General features: G+C 39.3%; 1 protein-coding gene across 1 annotated transcript in view; it reads left to right on the top strand.

Moving 5' to 3' along the window:
• ABCA4 (ATP binding cassette subfamily A member 4) overlaps nucleotides 1-24898 on the top strand; it is a 61488-nt gene that overhangs the window by 34848 nt on the left and 1742 nt on the right. The window contains exons 19-48 of the mRNA XM_063165686.1: nucleotides 1139-1316; nucleotides 2610-2741; nucleotides 3349-3488; nucleotides 4411-4548; nucleotides 4806-4993; nucleotides 5880-5970; nucleotides 6561-6766; nucleotides 7208-7256; nucleotides 7776-8017; nucleotides 8436-8560; nucleotides 9193-9291; nucleotides 10307-10496; nucleotides 11248-11342; nucleotides 12242-12274; nucleotides 13432-13537; nucleotides 13629-13703; nucleotides 14178-14347; nucleotides 15273-15450; nucleotides 16841-16956; nucleotides 17615-17762; nucleotides 18082-18205; nucleotides 18924-19053; nucleotides 19957-20077; nucleotides 20244-20306; nucleotides 20418-20524; nucleotides 21491-21632; nucleotides 22200-22334; nucleotides 23517-23620; nucleotides 23708-23800; nucleotides 24132-24381. Coding sequence (XP_063021756.1) covers nucleotides 1139-1316; nucleotides 2610-2741; nucleotides 3349-3488; nucleotides 4411-4548; nucleotides 4806-4993; nucleotides 5880-5970; nucleotides 6561-6766; nucleotides 7208-7256; nucleotides 7776-8017; nucleotides 8436-8560; nucleotides 9193-9291; nucleotides 10307-10496; nucleotides 11248-11342; nucleotides 12242-12274; nucleotides 13432-13537; nucleotides 13629-13703; nucleotides 14178-14347; nucleotides 15273-15450; nucleotides 16841-16956; nucleotides 17615-17762; nucleotides 18082-18205; nucleotides 18924-19053; nucleotides 19957-20077; nucleotides 20244-20306; nucleotides 20418-20524; nucleotides 21491-21632; nucleotides 22200-22334; nucleotides 23517-23620; nucleotides 23708-23800; nucleotides 24132-24381 — 3968 coding nt within the window. The remainder of the gene's footprint in view (nucleotides 1-1138; nucleotides 1317-2609; nucleotides 2742-3348; nucleotides 3489-4410; nucleotides 4549-4805; nucleotides 4994-5879; nucleotides 5971-6560; nucleotides 6767-7207; nucleotides 7257-7775; nucleotides 8018-8435; nucleotides 8561-9192; nucleotides 9292-10306; nucleotides 10497-11247; nucleotides 11343-12241; nucleotides 12275-13431; nucleotides 13538-13628; nucleotides 13704-14177; nucleotides 14348-15272; nucleotides 15451-16840; nucleotides 16957-17614; nucleotides 17763-18081; nucleotides 18206-18923; nucleotides 19054-19956; nucleotides 20078-20243; nucleotides 20307-20417; nucleotides 20525-21490; nucleotides 21633-22199; nucleotides 22335-23516; nucleotides 23621-23707; nucleotides 23801-24131; nucleotides 24382-24898) is intronic.

Raw genomic sequence — 24898 nt, forward strand, 5'->3', positions numbered from 1 at the left:
CTCAATTGCCAGTATATGGGTAACTATCTAGCCAGACTCCATGTGAACTTTTGTGAATACAGAGATGTTTGTATTTGTCCCAGCAAGGTAAATGGAAACCTAGATTCTTTTCACAAGTCAAAAGAAAAGTAACTCATAAAAATAATTTTATCTAAAATAGTGCTACCCATTCTATATTGATTATTACAGCTGTTCTTTCATGTACAACAAATTTGGGACTTTTTCCTGAGTCCTGCTGGTGGCAATAATGACAGTCACACAAGCTGCTGATAGATGTGGGGCTGGTTTTGCCCAGCTGACATTGGCTGCTCTCCACACAGGCCTGCTGGGTATTGAACAATTTAAGTAAACTGCAATTGCAAAATAAGCCTTCTACAAAGCCTAAAGCATTCTGTGTAAACAAAAGTGGACAGGGTCTTTAGTTTCAATTTCTCAACTCCCATAATTCCCATTACCCAAGGGCTTAATTTACTTCAAAGGAAGTTTGTTTTGTCTAGAAGCTGATGCAATAAAATGTCTTGATGATGCTATTTGCAATAATGCATTTTTAATCCTGAGAGAAAGCTATCTCATGTAATGCTCATGTTAGGTACTATCTAAATTCTGACCTGTTCTCAGCAATGGGGTAAATTTCACCTACCAGGATTAAAGGCAAATTTTTTTGTTGTTGTGTTTTGTTTGTGTTAGGGGGAGGTTTTTTAAGCATCATGGTCAAAGAATGCACAGCTGGGCAGATTATTTGAATGGCAGATTTCAGCCCAGCTAGAAAAGCAACCTGCTGCTTGTTTAATGTAATCTCTCTGCCTATCTAAGTATTTCCAGAAAACAATTCCCAATAATCTTCCTGCTACACAACGAGAACAGAAAGCACGTTCAGTTTCCCCTGGCCCAATGAGTTACCTCTCCACAGACCACCACAAATCTGGGCTCTGCTTCTCCTCTCATAGATAGGAGGGTAAATCTAAATAAATTGCACTGCAATTAGAAATCTGGCCTTAGTTTTATACTGGTGTGACTTGGACAATCTGGCCTTGGAACACAGTTATTATGCTGGGTATGTGCTATTACTTCTGCATTTACTGATGTGTTGTCATCATCAGAACTAGGATTAAAACAGGTGCTTTTATTCTCTTTCAAGTAAATGCCTTCTTTGAGCCCGAGCCAGCAGGATTGATTCCAGGAGTGTGCATTCAGAACCTGGTGAAGATTTTTGCAAACAGGCCCAAACCAGCAGTAGATGGGATAAATATTACTTTTTATGAGGGTCAGATCACAGCCTTCCTTGGTCACAATGGAGCAGGAAAGACAACTACCATGTAAGTCTCTTCTTTTATAAGAGGGCAGTGCTCTTTTGCTGGGGTAGTCTTTTCTTTTCACTCTTCCCTTGTCTCTCTACCACCCCTGCAGCTGGCTTGACACACAGCATTAGGCCTTTTCCAGACAGGGAAATGCTGCCCCTAGGCATAAAGGAGATATTCTGGATTAGTTAAAGCCCTGGGAGGGAAGTCATGCATGACACAAACAAGTGAAAGTCCAGAGGAAAGGAAGCAATTCTCTCCCCAGAATTCATTTCCCATGGCCAAACTGCCATAGGTGAAGAAAGAGAAGGATTTCTGGTTGAAAGAAAAAATTTGCATGCCACTATATTCCACATGTTCTTGGTTTCTCTGACTGGCTCTAGGTCAGTCACATCTATTGGTCTGTGTTCAAAGAAGTATAAAATACAGGCCCTCTTTAAATAAAATGGCTACATGCATGCAAGATCCATGTCCAGATTAAAATGTTCCTCTAGTCCTAGAAACCAAGCATCCCAGGAGGCTGGACTTCAAGGATGTTTAATTTTCTTTATACAGAACCTTATTTGGCAAGATAGGATTCATTGGTGAACAAGACCTTTTATAAATCTGTGACAAGTTCACCAAATGTTGAAAGAATTAAATGTATTTCATTATGACTTTTCACAGCAGAATACTTTAGGATTTTTCAATTAAAACACTTTTATTTCAAAGGCACTTTAAATTGCCTCATGATTTTTTAAATTGTTTCACAAGGAATATGTTCAACCCAAAGTAAAAGCATCCTAATCTGCTGAAATGTTTTGTAATTTGGGGGGTTTATTCTATAAAAACAAATTTTTTTATTGCTTTAAATTTTTTCAGACTGAAAAATCCACTAATCACCCAAATCTATTAAGAGATGCCACCCATTTACAACATAATATTTGGTCTTGTAGTTTACAGAAAATAAAGATTTAGGGGATGAGTCAGCATGGCCAGAGACCACAAACCATTATTCTTTTTTCATCCTACTGAGCCTACTGATTTTAGACCCATTTATATCTAGGGGTGATATAACATGCTGAACTAAAACAGTTTCTTGATGGAAGCCGGAACCATATAGACAGTTGTATCAAAAATGACATTAGCATATCCATCAGATTCTCTGTAGCACATCCAGAGTGCTTACATACATGCTTTCCACTGGGGTGGTTTCGTCAAGGCCTATGGTAAGAAGTCATCATGCTCCACCTAGTGGAATCATGTAATGTAGCTTCCTTATCTAGCGCAGAGAGACAGGAGAGGGGGCATTTCCTCATTTTGTTTTCCCAGGTCGATACTGACAGGCCTCTTCCCTCCCACGTCTGGAACTGTGCTGGTTGGCGGCCTGGACATCCAGACTCACATGGACTCCATTCGGCACAGATTAGGGATGTGCCCTCAGCACAACATCCTATTCAACCAGTAAGTGTCACTCCAGACTGCCTTCAAGGAGAAGCATCCCAGTCTGCATGTGTGAGAATCCCCAACGCCAAAGCAGGAGAAATCTCCTGCATCATTTCACTGGGAACAAAGTTTCTTAGGAAAATAACACTGCTCCTGGTGTTTTCTTTTGCATTGTAGGCTAGCAGGAGTTATCCTGGAGGCTCATGTACTATAATTTAGGACCACTAAAGCAAAAAACTCCAAATTGACAGTGCAGTAGCAGGATATTTTTATGCTCATTTCTTACTACCATTCAATCACTTACTGCCTTCTCTGGTAATTTCCAGCTTCACTTCCATTAGTTTGTGTTTACCTCAATAACAGACTCTCTTACATTTTATTCTCATAAATGGATGGTTTGATACCTGCTATACCTGTTCCTTTAGTAGCAGGTTCTGCTTTGAAAAGGCAAAGAAAGAGACTATGACTTCCAAGTGAAGTGTGTTGATCCCAAAGAAGATCTTTTAGGGTAATGCAACCTCTCTTCCTTTAGCAAGATAAAGCTAGAGTGAATTTATTGCTGCTCGTGAATAAAAACAGTTTATTCATTTAATGCGCCTTCCTGCCTTTTTGTCTGCTGTCACAGCCTTACTGTAGCAGAGCACATTTTGTTTTATTCTCAACTGAAAGGAAGATCCAGGGAAGAAGCTGAGCAAGAACTAGAAACAATGCTGGAAGACATGGGCCTCACCCATAAAAGAAATGAAGAAGCTCAGAATTTGTCAGGTGCCCACAAGAATTTTCTAAGATGTTTAGTCCTGCTGCCTTTTCTTTGTCTCTCATAAAATCATGGAATGGTTTGGGTTAGTTCAAACCCCTTCTCATGGCCAGGAACGCCTTCTGCTAGACTAGGTTGTTGTAGCCCCATCCTGGCCTTTTGGCAATTATTGATCAAGTTACATATTTGAGGCCATATTCTGACATATCAATGTGGACTGGGAGGATGTTTTCAAGGAGTAAATTGATCTGTACAAATAGTAAAGCTGGCACAACCTGGCCCTAAAGGCTTCTATGTCTAATAAATGTACAACAAATTCAAATATACTTGAAGCTAGTAGTTTTAAAATAATATAAATATATGTATAAAAATTGATTAATATAACAAGCAAAACAAAATAAAACCTATTATTTTAAGGCAAATGAAATACTATACTGTCATTCTGCCCCACTGTATGGATCTGTGCTCCATAGTACTATATTATTTGGTAGGAGTAGTTTCTTCCATTCTGAAGGTACAAATGCACATAGTGTATTTGAATAACTCTCACTTTCAGATTCAAAGGCTGATTTAAACAAACAGCCATCTGTTGTTATACTACTTTGTCCTGATTGGAACTCTTAAAAAAAAAAAGATGGTTAGTTTCATGAAAGAACATGAAAACCTCATATCTTCCTGCTTTTGTTTCTGGCAAGAAGCAGAAAATGCGATGTGTAGATGGAAAATATGTATTATTTATATATGTATAAATAACCTGGTTTGCATTTCAGAAGAAAAATTACTATTAATTTATCTTTGTGGAAACGTGTCTTAGGATGGGTTTAATTTTATTTGTAGCAGTTTGTCTGCACACCAAAAAGCAATTTTAATTACATCCCTATGACTTATAGAACTTATATTATACTCCTGGCTGTGTTTGTCCTCTGGTAGGTGGAATGCAAAGGAAACTGTCTGTTGCCATTGCTTTTGTGGGTGAAGCAAAAGTGGTAGTCTTGGATGAGCCCACTTCTGGTGTTGATCCATATTCCAGGCGATCTATCTGGGATCTTCTGCTGAAATATCGCCCAGGTAAGATTTGAGAGTAGAAACTGTTTGATTTTTTTGGTGGGATTTTTTAAACTTGTCATAGATGCAGTATGTGCCTCCTGCATAAACTGTCATGAGTAGTGGGATATGAATACAAGCAAACAAGATTCTTTGAACAGAATGGTTGTAGCAAACATGGGACTGACTTTGGTGCAGAGAAATAATTGCCAAAAAGCTGAACACAGTTTTGAGTTCCAGAGAGAGTTCACGCCTTGAATATTCCTCCTTGTTCCTTCTAGGCAGAACTATTATCCTGTCAACCCATCATATGGATGAGGCAGACATCCTTGGAGACAGAGTAGCCATCATATCCCAAGGGAAACTCTTCTGCTCAGGCTCTCCTGTATTCCTAAAGAACTCTTTTGGCTCTGGCTTTTATCTCACCCTTGTTCGCAAAATGAGAACCACAAAAAAGGGAAGGGCTACAGTAAGTATGAGTGTAGTATGTTTAATCTGAGTAACACTTGCACTGCACCAAGGTAAAAAGCACTTAAGTGCCTCTTGACATCCATGGTTTGGGTTGGAAGGGACTTTAAGGATCATCTAGTTCAAACCCCCATGCTGTGGGCAGAGACACTTTCCACTAGACCAGGTTGCTCAAACCCCATCCAGCCTGGCCTTGAACACTTCCAGGGTGGGGCATCCACAGCATCTCTGTGCAACCTGTTCCAGTGCCCTCACAATATAGAATTTCCTCCTAATACCTAATCTAAATCTACCCTGTTTCAGTTTAAAGCTTTTCCCCCTTGTCCTATTGCTACATGCTTGTAAGTCCCTATCCAGTTCATTTGCAGCCCTCTTTAGGTCTCTCTGGAGCCTTCTCTTCTCCAGGCTGAACAACTCCAGCTCTCGGGTTGCTTTTGTCCATATACAGGTCTTTCTGACTCTTAACTTTTGCAGTACACTGATTTTAAATCAGATAGTCTGGTAATGGCTCAGACACCAGAAAAGTCTACATTTGTCCATAGCTAAACCAGCCTCTCACAGCTTGAAAAGTAGGGTTCTGGATGCTTTCTGTTGACAAAGTGCTTCCAGTCCTAGTGGCAACACAATGTGAACACTCATGGCCCCTGCTGATTGCATTCCCCAGGTATCCTGTAGGCAGTTTAGAGTTGATTTGTGCAGATGGATTTATGTTTCCTGCATTGGTCAATCCAGTATTCAGATGATTTTCAGTATAGTGCATTCAAGCTGCTCTGGATATGACATATTTTTCATTGGCTCAAGCTGTTCAAATATTGACAGCCTTTACATCCTGTTTTGAGTGTGTCTGAAGGACTTTAATGTTTTGCTCTCTTGCTTGTCCATGCTAGTCATTTTGTAGCTGTGGATCTCAGTGCTCCTGCTCCTGTTCCAGCTGTGTGCACAGGGGTGAAGAAGGAGCTCCAGAGCTGGAACTGGATGGTAAGAAGCAGGACGATTCAGCATTCCAGCACATAGCTATGTCTCCTGTTATGCTGCAATCTTGTCTTAAAGATCAATGCTACAAGGGCCCACTTCTTTGGTCCTTGTGTCTAACATTTGTACTCTATTGTAACATGAATTTAATAAGGGTTCTTTGTGGTTTTGCTTGCCATTGACCCTTTTTTGTGTATATGTGGTCTCAAGTATAGATGATGAAATGGAAGTTTGTTTGCTTTACAAGTATAGTGTTGAGTTTTGTGTAATTTTTAAATAAAAACTGAAGCATATCTACAGCAAGGAAATAGACTTTCTCAGAAGCAAAAGTAATTTTGGCTTTTCTGCATAAGATAAGAATTTAAGTAGATATTCCTGAAGATTTGGTTGTGCTTTATTAACAAACCTGATATAGTTTCCTGCTATGAAGTTCCAAAGCATAATTAACAACATAGCCCAGTCTAGTGCAGAATTAACTGAGGTATCTGTGAGTTATGTAATAGAGCAGTACTCTTTTAGTGCAAACACCAGCTTTTGAAATCATGCTCAATATGGTTAAATATTCATTCTATGAACACTCTTTTGACTTTTCACAGGAGATCTAAATGAGCTAGCAGAAGTAATCCACCATCATATCCCAGAAGCAAAATTAATTGAAAGCATTGGTCAGGAGCTCATTTATCTTTTGCCCAATAAAAATTTTAAACAACGATCTTATGCCAGTCTCTTCAGAGAACTGGAAGAAACTTTGGATGACCTGGGGCTCAGCAGTTTTGGAGTTTCAGACACACCACTTGAAGAGGTAACAGACATTAAAATACCTGCTGACCTCACCACAAGCACCCAAAATGTTTGCTGAGACTATTCCTGTTCTTAAACAGTTAATTCCTAATTCCTAAAATTTCCTTCAAAATCAAGTCCTATAAGCTGTGGCACATTCATAAAATCTTTGAGAAGGGCCTAGAGAAAGGATCCAACCCTTAATTCATTGTAGCCTCGTGGAGCCAGACACATTAGCCTGAAATGCATCCTTTTTTTTTTTTTTTTTTTTTTTTTTTTGTATTTTTGTTCATTTATTTTCTGAGGTATTTCTTAAGAGAGCTGATTATTGATAATAATATGAAATACTGAAAATATATCCAAATTTTCTTCTTTTATATTGAAGTATGATGTATTGTGTTCTGAAAGTCAGGTTATTGTAGCTATTCTTTTCCTAACCAGAAAATGCATTTCTCCGTGGCAGGTTTTCCTAAAAGTGACAGCAGAAGCTGACCCTGAAATGCAAAAAACAGGTAGAGATCCAAAATCCATATTTGATTAACTGTTCTTGGGACTGCTTTTTATTCTGAACACTTTATGAAGAGGAGTTTCAGAACTTTCAGTCTTTTATGTGTTCTTGACAAAATAAATTTTGTCAGCAAATATCTGGTTTTAGGGCCTGGCATGATAGCTGAAAAATAAAGATTAAGTCAGCAGAAAGACTTCTATTTAGATTGGATGAGGTTCTTAACTATGCAAATAAAAGTAGAGTGTCAAGCACCCAGATGTCAATGGTTTTAGCAGTTGTATAAAAAGTAATTTCCTGACAATTAGTCCATAAACTACATAGGTGATTAAACTGTTCATCCTGCTAAGGGGAGAATTAACCTATATGATGCCACTAAATACAACCACGGTGCAACAGTTGTAATTAAAGCAATCTGGAGATAGGATATATATGGTTGGTAAAATATGGACCTCATTAAAATGACTGTGCTACTCTATGTATGGAAGATAAAGTGTCTTCTCTGATGCTTCTCATCATAACGTAGGAGATGCTCAAGAAAATGGTTCTGCTCTTGCCAAAACTCCTACTGAGAACAAAGCAGCTGAACAAGCAGCCCTGAAAACCAGTGACTCCTCTCGAATGCCAGTAGGCAAACCAGGAGATCAAAATGAAGGCAAGGGGTCCCAACAGTATAAAGGCTTTCAGCTTGTACAGCAGCAGATCAAAGCACTGCTCATCAAACGCTTCCACCACACCTCCCGCAGCCTCAAGGACTTCCTAGCACAGGTATTGACTGACTTGTGCTGTTCCAGGTTCTTTCCCACAACATTCTCAACACTGTCTTTCCAGCAATGATGGCCCTATGGAAAGCAATAGAGGTGCTGCAAATGGGTAACAGTGCAGTTATGATTCCAACTCTTTTGCCTCTTTTATTTCTTTCTGCTTGGAGTCTACCAACTGCACCAATTTCATGATTCTATTACTATTAGCCCAGTGTTTTATTTTAATGTAATGCAGTTCTATGACAACCAGAATTTTAAGCAAAAGGGCTGGAAATTAATTGTGGATGTTCAGGAGTTAAACCAGAATGGATCTGAGTGCTCCTGCTTTCCTTCCTTTGTTTACACGTATTATGGGGTGTGTACAATGTCACTCTACAATGTTTGTACAATAACCTAATGTGAATTTTTTCTGTTCCCTACAGGTTGTTCTCCCTGCTAGTTTTGTGTTGCTGTCTCTAGTACTTACAGTCATTATTCCTCCATTTGGAGAATATCCTGCCTTAACATTACACCCTTGGATCTATGGACAACAGTTTACTTTCTTCAGGTAAGAGGAACACCTAAAGTACATCTGTCACACATACACCTATGTCTCCCTAGAGTTTAACATCATGGGGCCCTAACTCACTCCTTTTTTCTCATTCTGTGTGATGTAAGAAAAGATTCACTTCACTGGAATCAACAGATTTAAAATAGCTTGAAATTGGTGCAGCTGAAGAATACAACTGCTAGTACATCTAACAAATAGTCTTTCAAATGTCTTTTTAACTTCAGTATTCTCCTCTTCCCACCTCATTTCAGGACCTCAACACTTATAGTTACATATCCAATCTAACAGGAGATCCAGGTAAATGAAAATGCAGAATATGTTTTTCATCTTCTGCTGCCTGACTATGACAGCACTGAGAGAATAGCAGTGAGGATTCAAGCCTTTTTTGAAGAATGCTGCAATTGGACTTTGTCAGAAGTCAGCTTTAGTATTAGGAAAAAAGAACCAAAGCCTTTCAACCATCTCAGAACATTCCGGGTTTTTACATAAATAAATAAAACAATTGAATGATCAGCATTTGAAGGGGGGCAGTTGGTACTGCCATATGGTTGTCCTCCTCTAGTTGCTATGTGTATTACAGTACAATAGTTTGAAAAAATATTTTATAAAGTCCTATCTTATTCCCTTAGCAATGAACGTCCTGGCAATGAGCAGATGGTCTCCCTTACTCATGCTTTCTTGAATAAACCAGGATTTGGGATTCGCTGTATGAAGAATCAGCCTCTTTTGTAAGTTGCTAGCTATTTTCTCTTGAATGAGATCCTAGCAGCATACTTCTAGTGGAACTTGAGTAATGAAACAAGAATGTACTTGCTTGACTCTTCACAAGAGCCAGTGCTTCAGATGTGTTGTTGGCTGTATCTAATAATATTGGGTCAAAAGTAACAAACAAGAAGCAAGATAACACTGCCACTGGATTAAGAATTATTCACAGTGCTCAATGTGACTGACTAGAAACCAGCTCATGCAGCTTGGTATTGAGAGTTAAGCAAACTTAAATTTATGTCAGTATGTCAGTAACCTCGGGCCCAGATCTTTACAGCTTCCCTGGCCCTTTCCATGTATGAGTCCCTTCAGGTTCTTCCAGTTCCCATTGGTGTGTTTGGAAGCAACAACTTTAGCAATCACTCAGATTGTGAAGTGGCAATAGGACAGTGTCTATGATTTGAAACTGTTCTCATTCTGAAGCGAGGCAACATTAGCAGGGCTCCACCTTTTGTTGTCCTACCTGCTTACTCTGTGAGTCCTGCTTTGGAGCCATTTGTCACTGGCTTGCTATGCTTTGATATTTGTTCCCATTCTCCTGACACTTTCCCAGCCATGATATCCAGCAATTTGATCCTCCTGGTTGTCCTCTCTTCTCCTGTTCCTCTCCTCTGCCCGGTATAGCAGAAACAAAGAGGAAACTCTAAAAAAAGTAAAGATAGTGCATGGGAAAGGAAAATGATAGTTTCTTCACAAAGATATGTTCACTGCAGATTTCCAGTACTAAGGGATCAAACACAATCCCTTTGTTTCTTCACTGTCCTATCTGCAAGCTGAAGGCAGTAAACTTGGCAGAGATGTGGGAGGATATTATATTTATTCATGTGGACCAAATACTTTAAAATATTGTTCTTATTCAAAACTCACAGGATGAGAGCTGAGGGGGAATATCTGTTATGGGCATTGTGGTTTTGTAGATTTGTGAGTTCTTGTGGACTGTTATCTCTGCACAGCTAGAAGCTCTGTACCTGTCCACAGGAGCTACCCATGCAATAACATGCCAACTGCCTGGAGCACACCTGCTGTCCATCCTAACCTAAGCAGCCTCCTGCTGAGCCAAGAGTGGAGCCCCGAAAATCCGTCACCTTCCTGCAAGTGCAGCACTCACAAGAAACTCACTATGCTGCCAGAATGCCCTGCAGGTGCAGGAGGCCTCCCACCACCACAGGTTGTGTCCTTGTGCCATAAATCTTTGTAGAAAAGTTTCATGGCAACTGCTGGAAAAGGGATCAGTGTCTAAGTACCTTGCCATACTAATATACATGGAAGGAGTCGAGTATATTCTTTATCAAGAGAACAAGACTTGCTGGAATTTGGAATTCAGTTTCAGAGGTATAGGAAAAGCTTGCCCATTTAAATTAATGTTGATTACTATTTTTCATCCAAACTGCAAACTTTTGATGTAGAAGAGAGTCATAAAAAAATTGAATGATTTGTCCCATAATTTAAAAAAACATTTTCTTTTGCCCCAGAGAACAGTTCTATTTAGAAGGTTGCTTTTCTTCAAAGGAGGGAAGGGCGGGAGGGAGAAAGAGGAAAGAAAAGAATGAAAAAAATGTCACAATTGCTTGGGTTTTTTTGACCGGAGCCTGAGTTGATTTGAAATTTCCTACTTTCAGATTGAAGAAAAAGCCTTGAGCAGCCCTGACCTTCATTGCAAAGACCTGTTTCAGAGTGACATGGCACTGTTTTGTGTTGCATGCATCACAAACTTTTTGATTTCTTCTAAGGTCTTAGTAAAGTAAGGATGTTTAGGCTACAAATGACCCTCGAGTGATTGACCTACTCTCTGTCAGTGATACTATGAACCTGAGCATTTTCTCTGAACCAAAACGACTTTCTCTTCCTGACAAACACTTAAGAGCTTAAGACACTCTGAACTTCTTTGTGATTGATTAGGTTTTTTTTTTTCTTGCCAGAGAGTGCAACGCAGCACAGAAATTCTTCAAGATATGACCCACAGAAATATTTCAGATTTTCTGGTGAAAACATATCCCACTTTGATAAAAGGAAGGTAGGAATAAATCTCTATTTCTTTTTCGTATTTCGTATTTTGTACCTGGTGATGAAATTCTTATTTAATAATGACATAACACTTGATTTGTCACAGTATTATGTAGGTTTGAGCACCATGTCCACATTTCTGATAGAGGACTAGAAGAGGCTGTTTTTAGGGGACTTAAATATTTTCAATTATAACTATTTGTATAATTAGGTTCTCCTTTAGAGCTAAGTGTCAGTGCTGATGGAACGCCGTGTTAATGGTGACAAAAATGGTGCCTCTGCAGAGCTCTGGTGAGCTGCCTTGCAGAGATATTACCTTGTCTCCCTGAAGAACTGTAGCCACACTAGTGTGACTGTCTGCCTGAGTTAATTATCACTTGCTTCCCAGAAGTGCTAAAGAGCAGCCAAAGGACAGTGTTACGGGGATACATCCATTCTACTGATAGCTCCTCAGCTGGCCTGTGTGGCAATTAGCTGTGCAGTGCCCATGGACTGTTATCTCTGATTCAAGCCTTGCTACTTTTTCAGTTCCCAGCAGAGTTCTTGAAATTCCCTTTATATTAGCTATGTGCTGACTGCCTTTGACTAATTCCCCTTAGCATGTGTCATAATTGCTTTAGATACATCTTTTAAAATCAATTAATTATGGATTAGAATAGCCCAGTATGTGTCACTTCAGGAATCTTTCTTATCTCTGTATGAGTTGAAGATGAATCATGTCAGAAAACAAATAGCCAAAAATACACTGCAAGGAATACCAAAAGTCCTGCCAACACCACAACTCAAAGTAATAACCAGCAGACTGGAGGTCTGCAAAGTATAGGAATTCAACTTTAAGTTTTATTTAAGCTTAACATATCATTGACTTTGGTTCTGTGCATTGAGAGGGATTCTCTTTGTCTATTTCAGCTTGAAGAGTAAATACTGGGTCAATGAGCAGAGGTAAGGAAACAATTCACAGATTAAGGTAGTAAATAAAGGAACAATGTATTTAACCAGGGAGCCTCACAATGTTTCTGTAAATGGACAAGGGGAATTGTGGCAGAAATTGTAAAACAAAGACATGGCTTCAGTGGGAAATAGGCTGGGGATCAGGAAGGGTCTTATAAAGACAAGAGATTGTATTAGTTTGAACTCCCTGCGGGAGATGAAGGCAAGAGGCTCACAATGGAGTTATCAGAGCTTTATTACCTACAGGAGTCAAACCAATGGGCACCGTGTGGTGAAAAGGTTTGATACAATTATACAGAATACTGTGCTACTGCTGTGACACAGCTTTTTTAGTGCCACAGAAAAAATATAAACCCTCCAAAGAAGGGACCTGAGTGGGATGAAACCTAGACACCAGCCTATCAAATACAGAAGTAACAACCACAACTGCCTGCTCTGTACATGAGCAGAAGTTAGTAACCAGATTCCACTAGTTCTCTTCTTTAGGTAGAGACAGCAGCTAACCCCGGTGTGTGGTATCTACTCTGCAGTTACTAAGCTTTGAAAGAAACTGGTTAGCCTGAAGCACATACTTATTTCATTTTTCACCAGTGGTAGGATTTCCCTTCAAAGGTAGCAGCTGGATGACTGCCTTTCTTCACAGAATGTCTGCTTCATGTGCAAGCATTGCTTTATATGGGATTAGACTTCAGTTCCTCTTGTACAGTAGTATCTATAATAATGTACTGGCTGGTACTGACATTGGTGAATATCTGCTCCTCTCAGAGCATCTGAAATTTCACCTGAGGTCTGTGCTGTCCTAGTCCTCCATGCTGTCTAAACCATTACATAGCAATTACCTTGATATAAAGATTTTGTTTTGTAGAAATGACTCTTTTGTTTTCTCCAAATATTCTCTCTAAATAATTTTCTTAGGATCCTGGCATCAGCCTCTCAGAAACTTATAGAGCTTCTATTATTTGTAGGCCCTAAAAAGACCCAGTACAAATTGTTAAAAAAAGAGTAGAAATTGTTATATATAAAATATTTGATGTATAGAAATTAAACTTGCATTTAGTGGGGGTCTTTTTTAAGTGTTTTGTTTTTCCATTAACGTACAGTTATGAGTGTGTAGTATGAATTATTGATGATATGTTTCTCTTTACTAGATATGGAGGAATCTCTATAGGAGGAAGGCTTCCAGTCCTTCATGTTTCTGGAGATCAAATTGTCAATTTTTTAAGCGATCTTGGCCGAATGATGAATGTGACAGGAGTAAGCAAGACTTTTAATTTTGTTTGGTTGCGTTTTGTGCCCTTATTAAAGCATGGTTACTGCAGCATTTAGCTTTTTCGTTTTGTTTTAGGGACCAGCTTCACTGGCTGCTGCTAAAGAAATGCCTAATTTCCTTAAATACATGGAAACAGAAGATAATATTAAGGTATTTGCTGGCATTAGTCTGCTACCTCACAGTCTTTCTTGACATAGACTTCAAATTATGAGAATATTGCTGGTGGTATTCCCAGATGCAAGAAGAGTTGAAATGCTATACTTTAGAAATTGTATTAATGCTATATCCCATAATGTAGGTAATTCTTATTTATAATATTTCATATGTGAGATTCTTTAAAATCATGTTCTTAGTACTGCTTGCTGTCCTAAATACTTTGAGTGGTACACTAAATCTTTAAATGTGCTTCTGTAAAATCCCTTGACAGTAGTTGTCCAATGCTTTTAAAAGCATAGTATGTGAGCTCCTCCTGCAGGACTGTGCCTGGGAACTATGTATTCCTGATGCTGGATTCACCCCTGCTAACAATGCCCACCAAAGCAGATAAAAGGCAGCCAAATTTTCTCCTGTAGATCAGTGAAGACAGTAACTAACAAATTAATCTGTGATTTCTGACTCTTTTAGGTGTGGTTTAACAATAAAGGCTGGCATGCTATGGTTAGTTTCCTCAATGTAGCCAATAATGCAATCCTCAGAGCTAACCTGAGGACTGGCCAAGACCCTGAGGAACATGGGATCACTGCTATAAACCATCCTCTGAACCTCACCAAGGAGCAACTCTCTGAAGTCACTGTGTAAGTTTGCTTGTGCTCTGCTTCTGGCTTTTACCACCCCTCTCCTGGCAGCTTGCAACTTCCAGCATGCTCACACTCTGAAGAGAAAGTTCAATTGACAGAATGGGTGGGCCCTTCCCTGAAGTTTTATTCTAAGCAAGAATCTATTCATGTCTCGTTACATTCACATGAGATTTCATTCCCATCCCACACAGGAGCTATGACCATTGGATATACATTATTGCATGTTTCTATTGATTCCTAAGCATGAATATTCTGAAATTTTTGTTCATGCTCCAAATCCAATATATTTACTTCTGAAATAAAACATGTATTAAAAAATGGAATGAGAACTTGTCCATAATTGACTACAGTTCAAGTAGTTAACAGCCCACTCTCTTGGTGCCCAGGACAGCATGCAGGTGGATTTTTCAATGACATGTAGTAGGGTTGGTGCATTCCCAAATCTGAAAGTCATAATTTCTTGAAAAAGGCATCCCTTAAAAGACAAGATTTTCCACTCTCCTATTAAGTTCCTAATTCAACGAAACCAAAAACTTTGCATTATAGCACAAAGGCAAAAACTGTGCTTCATCTAACTGTCTCCAACTTGCCTTTTTAAGTTTCTCTTTTCTCTGCTTCCAGAGCATTTTGGCTCTTGTGCCTAAATGTCTAGTTTGAGATGTCCCGCACAGGAAAGGCTATCAAACTGAAATATACAAAGCAAGTAAAAGATCAGGGAGTGGTGCCATATTTGTTAGCTACAGTCCTCAAAACATCTTGGAAAAATACACTAGCACATTTTGAAACTGGAGAAGTCTTCTACTTAAAAAACAGCCTTGCTACTTCTAGATCTTAAAGCACCCTCCAGAGTCCCCAAATGCTAATATAGTGTTGCATTGCATCCATTCCCTTGCTCACACTACCTTCTTGTGCTCTGTTGTAGACTGACCACTTCAGTGGATGCTGTTGTTGCCATCTGTGTGATTTTTGCAATGTCCTTTATACCAGCCAGTTTTGTTTTATACCTGATCCAAGAACGTGTAACAAAAGCCAAACATCTCCAGTTTGTCAGTGGTGTGAGCCCTGTTACCTACTGGCTAACTAACTTCATGTGGGACATAGTAAGTAACTGCAGGTCTGACTGACAGCCCCTGCTTACCCTGGGTGTGCATGAGCTGAGGGCAAATCAGTGAATCAAGTGAAGGTGATTCTAAGCATTGCAAAGCATTCATTTCTCTGAAGTGTTTCTCAGAGACCATGCTAAGGATCTGGCCTCTGAACCAATTACAGATGTAGAAATTAATTCAGGTGCACAATTCAGTCACCTAATGAAGCAGTATTTTTTATAGTTCTAAGATTTTTAGCCGTTACAATTGAATATATATAATGAAGTACAACTTATTACAGCAGGGAAAAGCCTCATTGCCTGGTTGCTCCTGTCCTCTAGAAGACCCAAAACATATTTTAAGATGTTCAAGAAACCTAAGTGGGAAAGATTGACAGCCTGCTGGAACAGTATCTAGAGGCCTGATGAAATACTCTAGTGTGTCTAAAATGACATTTTCATTTAGGTCACTGTATCATAGTCAGTGTGATTCCAAAAAGACTTATACCACAGGTGCAGACTTGTTTAGACAGGGCTCAGCTTCCCTCCAGCCACTTTTTCATAAAAGAGAAAATTCTTTGGCATAACAAGGGCTGGTTCTCTGGCCATGCCTTTGCAAGCAAGAAAGTGGCCAAGGAATTATGCAGTAAGAAAGGCATGAACATGGAATTGAAAAAATTTAGAAGAAAATCAATATTTGAAAAGCCCAGAACTCTTCAGGATTTGGAAGGTGTTCTCCCAGGAGAAGATAAAACAAAGCATTATTTTAGTAAATGAGGGAAAGAAGCAGGTCCCAGAGTTCTTGTTCCCTGCTGTTCACAGCAGCTTCCTTGACAGGAATTCTGCTTGGCTGTTGCCCTTGACAGCATGATGCAAAGGCATGAAGTGATGTTAGCAGTTCAGGGAAATGCTGCCTTCCATGCTGCATGGGGAATTCCATGCATTGCAGCAGAGTAGTGCTGCTAGTACTGAACAGAGTAAGGGAGCAGTGGGCAAGCATACTCACTTTGGCCTCTTCTCAGGAATGTGGCTCAAGTGACTAGCTCTGCCATCCTTACACAGCCTTGTTTGCATCACTGGGAACTCTACTTCCCTTGCATGGCCACTTTTTTGGGGAAGCCTGGCAGCCAGACTATGAAATAATGGATTCACAAATCATAATCTAAGAAACAACAATATATGTTATATTTTTGATGATCAGTCTGATAAAAGATGTCTTAGGAATATGTTTAGTACTAAGGCCTCTCATTTCCAGGGACCTGTGGATCCAAAAAATTCAGCGTGACTAGTCTAACTCAAATTCTGATGTTCCTCAATATAAACTCCTTTTGGAATGATGTGTAGGATCTGGATATGTTTGCAGCCCTTCTCAGGACTCACACATTCTTCCCCCTGTGCTGTGGCAGGTGAATTATTCACTGAGTGCTGGGATGGTTGTGGCTATATTTGCTGGATTCAAGAAGAAAGCATACGCCTCCCCAACCAATCTCCCTGTGCTCGTTGCCTTGCTGCTCCTCTATGGGTGAGTGCCCAAGGTTATTGCTGCAGGTGGGCCCTGTATTTCACATGGAAATGATTTCATGTTGCTGAGCTCGGGACTTAGTGGAACCCAGCTTTGAAGAATAGAACTGGGTGGATCCAAGACAGGTTAAAACTAGATTCTTCTATGGGATATTTACATACTCTGTCTGGCTACATGCTGCAAAAGAGATTCTTTTGTCGCTGCCTGCCTTGCATTTTTAAGCATCAGATGTGACCTGTACAGGAAAATATATTTGTTCAGTTTGCTGATTTCTTCCTTGTACTTTGTGTAGGAATTTAGTGGTTGTTCATTTGCTGCATTCACAGTCTTTCAGCATTCAACATTTCTTTGTTTCTTCTTGGTGTACAATTCACTTAAATGTGCAAAGATACCTGGGGTGATAGCAACCTTGCTAGCATTAAGCTTTCTCAGTTTCAGCAATGTCTTATGCCCTGCATTTTAATAGCAAAAAACGACTAAGCAGAAAAAAATCTTATGTAGTAACTAGGGAGAAAATACTGTGGTGGGTTGGGAGTTGGTTACACCATTTTGTTATACTTGAGATGGGAAGAAAGCTTAACTTTGTGTTTTCTTTAGGCCAACTGACATGAGAATACTGAGGATTTATCATAGTTTTTTTCTGTTTCTTGCATGGCAGATGGGCAGTAATTCCCATGATGTACCCTGCTTCTTCTTTCTTCAGTATCCCCAGCACTGCTTATGTTGCATTGTCTTGCATTAATCTCTTTGTGGGAATCAACAGCAGTGCCATTACATTTATCCTGGAATTATTTGAAAATAATCCAGTAAGTAATGTTTTGTAATTTTGCTGGATGCCAGGCGCCTCCAAAGCCTCTGTCTCGCTCCTCTCCACTGCTGGACAGGGGAGAGAAATGTAATGAAGGCTTCATGAGTTAAGGACTGGGAGAAATCAGTCACCAAATACCATCACAGGCAAATATTAGAGATATTAGTTGAATTTATTATTTTAAATAGTCTGTTTTCTCTCTTAAGAAAACAGAACATCCAGTTTCTCTGACACGACAAAGAACTTTTCAATTATATCGCTATGTTTTTTTAAACAGGTCTGGTTTAAACAGCTTATGGTGTTTCTGTTTCTTACAGTCCTTGCTGAAGTTTAATAAAACATTGAAAAATGTACTGCTTGTCCTCCCACATTTTTGTTTGGGCCGTGGACTCATCGACTTGGCCATGAACCAAGCTGTGACTGAAGTATATGCAAGGTTTGGTAAGTAAAGCCAATATGAAAAAGATATGGCAGTGTCACATGTCTTGACCTTGGATGAGATGTTTGGAAGGATTAACTCAGAAAAGAGGAGATTTTTCACCTTTTCCTTCATCAGATGGATGAGAAGTATGAAAGTTCACCTTCTCTGAAGGAATCACAGCTTCTGGTAGTGCTGCCAGAACTCTGTGGCCCAACCAGTAGTCTGCATTGGAAATGAAGCCATTTTTTCAGTGTCAGACTCTGGTGTCTTTTTATCCTTTGATTGGAAGACCCTAAATCACCTCAGGAGGATGTATTTTTTTTTTTCATTTCATTTGAATACCTCAGCTAATGTTTAAAGTGACTGTTGTTCTTCAAATGCATTCTCTTGGGATATGTTTGTCTTTGATATCAGACAACTTATTAAAAGAATGGTCCTATGACAGAACTCGTCTGTTTTAATTCAGCAAATGTGTGTCTTTTCACATAATCCATGCAAGTTTTGTGTAATGATATCCAAATTAGTGTGTATTCAGAGAGATTATTTTTACTCCTATGCAGCAGCTGAGCTTGGAAGGCATTTTGTTAAGACTTTTTATAAGACTGGAAAATTAAAACTATTGCTTGATCATGAGCAAATAAAGTACAGTAATTCACTATGATTATGCTTTTTGTTCTGAGGAGTAGTGGGGTTTTTCAGCAGTATTTCACATTCCCTTTTGGTGCTCTTCCTCCAAAGGTGAGGAGCACATTTCTGATCCCTTTCAGTGGGACTTTGTTGGAAAGAACCTGGTTGCCATGGCTCTTCAAGGAGTTGTGTTCTTCTTTCTGAATCTCTTTATGCAGCACCGTTTGTTCTCCACAAGATGGTATGTCTAGAAGTTCTATTAATGTTCCTTATTAAAAAGATTACTATCTTTGTTATTCTCTATGTTCCTTCTTTCTTCTTTTTGTTCTTAATTTTTCTCTAAATTTGTGGATTTTTTTGTTCTCTATTTACTTACCCAATCTTACCTTAATTTATTGATATCCTGATCCAAGAAAGCATTTACAAATCTGCATTATCTTAAGAGGATTTAAGAATATTTTATTAAAGAAATTAGTTTTATTGAATTAAGATTTTAATGTAATTTTTTTAATTGAAGAAAACACTGTAGTAGTGAGATTATAAAATTACCTGGAAAGTTTGTAGTATTCTCAGTCAGGCGAGGTACTAGCTAGTACTATGAGCTACTAGCCTGGCATCCCAAGACAGCAATTCTAGTCTGTGGCACAGGACAGCTCTATCCTGGACACTGTTGTGAACTTCTCCTCTCTGCTTTACAAATGTGCCTCTCCCTTGATGAAAAGAGCTACCTACCAAACTGTGAGTGGGTCGTTCACTTCTGTTCAAGATTGCCAACAAGAGTACTACTTGGTGCAGTTATAAAAATACTGCCTTGTTGAGAGATCTACTCAAAACTTCTATTTCTAAGGACCATCACTTGCTACTAGAGTAGCCAAATACTGAAAGCTGTGGCTAAGGGGCAGGTTATTCTCATATCAGTGACTGACAAGGCATGTTCTTTTGAGCAAGCCATTTCCTCCTTTTTAGTATCTAGAGATTAACTTTAGAGGTCAGGGCTTCTCCCAATAGCAGGACTACTCCAGCCAATTGTGAAGTTTAAGCCCCGCTGATTCCACCAGTCACATTTTTGGCAGCAGATTAGCCATTGTTTTACACTGTTATTCTAACTGAACCCAGGACAACCCAGTATCTTGGGTTTTTCTAGGTTTGCTGAGACTGCCATACCACCTATTATTAATGAAGATGAGGATGTTGCAGAAGAAAGAAAAAGAATTATGAATGGAGGAAACAAAACAGATATCTTACAATTACAAGAACTGACCAAGGTAATATTTTGAGAAGAGTGAAAAAAAAAATTTACTCATGTCTCAGTTCTAAAGTTGCCTCATCCCAATAGCATTAAACTAAACTAAAAATTCTGATGATTTTAATTTCTGTAGATGTCTTGAAATAGGAACTTCCCTTTTTTTTTTCCTCCCCCCATCAATATAGATTTATGCAGGTCGACGCAAGCCTGCAGTGGACAGACTCTGTGTTGGCATCCGTCCCGGAGAGGTAGGTTGTTCAATAACACTGGATTACATTTCATGGATCAGTTCAGATTTTACACCCCCACTGATTTACAAGTTGGAAATATTAAAGAATATGATAAATTTTGCAATTTAGTGCTTTGGCCTTTTGGGAGTGAATGGTGCTGGCAAAACAACAACATTCAAAATGCTGACTGGAGATACTGATGTGACATCTGGAGATGCTATAGTGGCTGGCAGTAGGTAAGTACCTTAAAAAAAAAGTGTGACACTCCATTTACCAGCATAGAACTGTCCAGATCACACTCTCAGTGATCCAGCAGCTCTATGGCACTGAGATCACAAGTAACATACAATTGCATTTGATACCTTTAACACTTGTAAAATCTGTGGGTAAGTTTTAGTAATGCTCACAGTGGGACAAGGCAATCATATCTAGTGGCAAGAGCTCCCAAACGTAAGATAATCCCTCCAACAGGGTCCTTTGATGTGAGCTTTGGGATTTTTCTCTGGCTGTTTCCAACATCATTGTTTACACAGTGCTGGCATAATGTCATAAGTTATTACAGTGTGATCTAGTATGCACTTATGTTGGTTTACTTCCAGGTTGTGTGCCTTGGCTTGTTAGGTGTAGTTGGGACTTGATTATTTGTCCATTGTTGTGACTGAACAACAACTCTTTTGTTGCCAGGACATGGTCCTGCTCAGCCTGTTCTAGGTGACTCTGCCCAGGCAGGGTCAGTGGACAAGATAACCTCCAGAGCCCCCTTCCAACCACACCCATTCTGTGATCTTGTACTTTTCCTGCTACCATGGACGTGTTGGCCTTGTGTCCTGCCTGTCTGTTGCTAGTGACCATTTTTTGAGCTGAAATAACTTTTTTTTTTTTTCTAGATATAAACACTGTTTAAAAAATAAATAAATATGCCTAAGTGGCTGTTTAAAGAACTTCTTGTTAAGTTAGTCTATAACAAAAAAATGGGTAAGGGAAAACAGGCTTACACTCTTAACCAGGACTGAGCTTAAGACAACAATATACTCCTTGCTCTTATGAACAGACAGATATTTTCGTAGCATGTTTTATCAGGAAGAATTAATTCTCCTCTTACAAGAGTTGTTGCCCCAGAAAATAAGGATTTTATTCAAAGTTTTCTTCGCTGTCTTAGAGCTAGTATTGCAGACCTACAACTCTTTTCTTTGTTTCTCCAGTATATTGACCCACATTTCTGATGTCCATCAAAACATGGGATACTGCCCTCAGTTTGATGCCATTGATGACCTGCTCACAGGACGAGAACACCTTTATTTATATGCACGCTTGCGGGGGGTTCCAGCAGAAGAAATCGAGAGGGTAAAGCACTCTTTCTTTTCATAATTACAGTGATATTTGTGATGATCAATGGTGCTTTTAACATGCTAAGAGCCAGAATTTCCAAAGTGTGCTCATTATTCTGTGTATTGAAGTCCTGGATGTGGTTCCTGTCATTTGGACAGTTGAGTAACAAGACCACACTATCAAATGCAGGTTCCCAGGTATTAATGGTAGTTGCAAATCTGTGACACCAACAGTGGAAGGCTAAAGATACAATTGTTATGGTTCAGAATGGCACTGGTTGCTGTTTTGCTCTTGCCTTTAAAGTTGTGTATGTATAAGGAAGAAAACATGAAGAAGATCCCAGAAGAAAATAATTTAAATTCTTGCACAGATGGAAGTCTACAGCTGAGGCTGCTTTATGGCTTTCCCTCACCTAGTTAGAACGCCTCTCATCATCATCATAAATACTTTTTACTTCCCTGGCCCAGTTCCAAAATGAATGTGCTAAATCCCAGGGGACTGTCATGTTTCTACCAGAAATGTATCAGCAATCCTGTCTGTTCTGCAGTTACTGCCGTGTGAAACAGATGGTTTTTCTCACAGGTTGCTGAATGGGGCATCCAGAAGCTGGGACTCCCTATGTATGCAGACCACCTGGCAGGGACCTACAGTGGTGGCAACAAGCGCAAGCTCTCCACTGCCATCGCCCTGATAGGCTGCCCACCACTCGTCTTGCTAGTAAGTGTCATGGAAACACAGCCCTGGCCAGATCACTATTACATCTCATAACACTACATGCTAAAGAGCTACAAAGTCATTGAAAGCTCCTTTCTGCCCTCAACTTACAGCTATTTCAATGAAATTTTGAATTAATTTCAGATGTAGTCTGGGATGTGTAACTATATTTCTAATGGACCCCAAGTGATTATAAAAGAAAGATCTTCAAAAAAGAATGTGTTGAGATAAAGTCTATAATCCAGAAAAATCTGAATTTAAACTGTTGTTCAGTTTCAGTCTGCCTTTTCTTGTCAAAGTGTAGCCAGTAATGTAAAAGATGATCTTCCAACATATCCACCCAGCTGCTTTATCTAGCACAACAAAGGAAGATGCCTACCCTTTTTCAGCCTTTACAGCCTTTAATATCTTTGGAATAAATTATACAAATTTATACTAAACTATACAAATGCTGAAATGTAGTTCTTGCCAAATAAAATAAGTTATTAGATCCTTGCATATCTAAAGGGAAATTCAGCATGAAATTACTACAGAAATTCTTTATTTAGATTATATTCTACCACCTTAATTTGTATGTCTGTGACTTTTAGACACACTCACTTTTACTTTGTGAAGTTTTTTAATACAAATTAGTAGCCTACTTCCTTGTACCATTTAATATGCCTTTACATGTATTCTGCCTGTAGTAAACAGTCAGATAAAATGTTTTCTCATAATTTCTTAAGACAAGATGTTCAATGAAAAATTTTCTATCCTAATTTTGTTTACATTTTTGTTCCTTACTGGGTTAGCTGACTTATGTAGGATCAAATCCTTAGGTAGTGTAAATCAGAATGACTTCACAGATTTCTTGAACTGAACAATGTCCTATATGTTTATGCAAGTCAGACGACCTGGTGAGAGCTCACTGTTGCCCAGAAAAGGCAATCCCTTCCCGGTAGCTGTGCCCCACACAGACAGCTCTGTATTCCTACCTGCAGTCCATGGTCTTGTTTCCTTTCTGCTTTGTGCCAGGGAGTCCATTGGTACCCACTCACTCCTATGCTTCTCAAGGACTATGTGCTTTCTCAAGGCACAGATTACTGTAGAGAAACAATCACACACTATGGTCCAAACAATGACCTGATTCTAAATAGATTTTCCCTGTTTTATCTGACTCTGATTGCCTTAACATTTCCATTACAGGATGAACCGACCACGGGGATGGACCCTCAGTCCCGGCGCCTCCTGTGGGACTCTATTGTTGGTGTGCTCAGAGATGGGCGAGCGGTGGTGCTAACCTCACACAGGTAAAAACAGTTCAAACTCAGACTCTGAAAGCAGCTGAAGTACATCTGTTGGCTTTTATCTCAAATATCTCTTCTCTGTTTTGAAAGTATGGAAGAATGTGAAGCCCTCTGTACTCGTTTAGCCATCATGGTACAAGGTACCTTCAAATGCCTAGGCACAATTCAGGAGCTAAAATACAAGTAAGTAGAATGTTTTTATAGTGGTTTTCAATGGGAAAATTTAGTGTATGTGACATGTACTATTCTTAATATAAGCAATTCAATGGTTAACCACACCTATTTCTGGGTGCAGCTCTGTTGTATATTAGACAATCTGACCAGATCTCATTCCAAGTCTATTATGCTACATACCACTTCTGCAAGGCAAATGCAGGGACTTCCTAAAAAGCTGGATCTTATGCAATATCTTTCAGATACTGCTATTGTTTTCCTAGCTGCAGAAAACTAATTTCCTTCCTGAATGATGAAACAACCTCTTCACCCATTTCCTAAATCCACTTGTCCTTCCCAGGTTTGGAGATGGCTACATTGTCACTCTGAAAATCAAAGCTCCAAAGTCTGGGCTGCCTCCAGATCCTGCTCCTGCTGAGAAATTCATACGCATCAACTTCCCAGGGAGTTTCCAGAGAGAAAAACACTACAACATGCTGCAGTATCAGATTTGCTCTTCCTCTCTGGCTAAGATTTTTCGATTAATAATCTCCAATAAGGAAAATTTGCATATTGAAGAATATTCTGTGTCTCAAACAACATTAGATCAGGTGAGTAAAAAGTAAAACATTAAGTAAAAGTAAAAACAGACAAAGCTTGTCTGGTGAGAATTAGGCAACATAATGGGGATGTATCCAAATAACTGAAGGACCAAATTGTTTAGAGAATTATCTCACACCTCTTTCTCAGGCAAGATTCCCAGGCCTCTCATCAAGGAGGGTGTATCAGTATGAATCAGTAACTTATTCCTTGTGTAAATAGGTGCCCTGTGAAAGCTGGTAAGTCAGCATTTCCCATATGACAGAATTCACACAACCCATTCCTTCAGGAGGAGCAGTCTGAGCAAAGTCAGCAATTTGGAATGAGACTGAGCTGAGAATAGCATTTTATTCTAAATAAGAGGTTTGGACTGTGTTTTGTCAAAGATACTGTGAGAAGCAATTAGACACACAAAACCTAGGAAGTCTATTGGATGTTTTGAAAACACGCACTTGCCAGAGGGTATTGGCCCCATCTCTCTGCTCTCCTAACAAAGGAGACCACATATGTAACAATGTGGTAACAAAG

The sequence above is a fragment of the Melospiza melodia genome, chromosome 11, assembly GCF_035770615.1.
Source record: "Melospiza melodia melodia isolate bMelMel2 chromosome 11, bMelMel2.pri, whole genome shotgun sequence".
In the NCBI taxonomy this organism is placed as follows: domain Eukaryota; kingdom Metazoa; phylum Chordata; class Aves; order Passeriformes; family Passerellidae; genus Melospiza; species Melospiza melodia.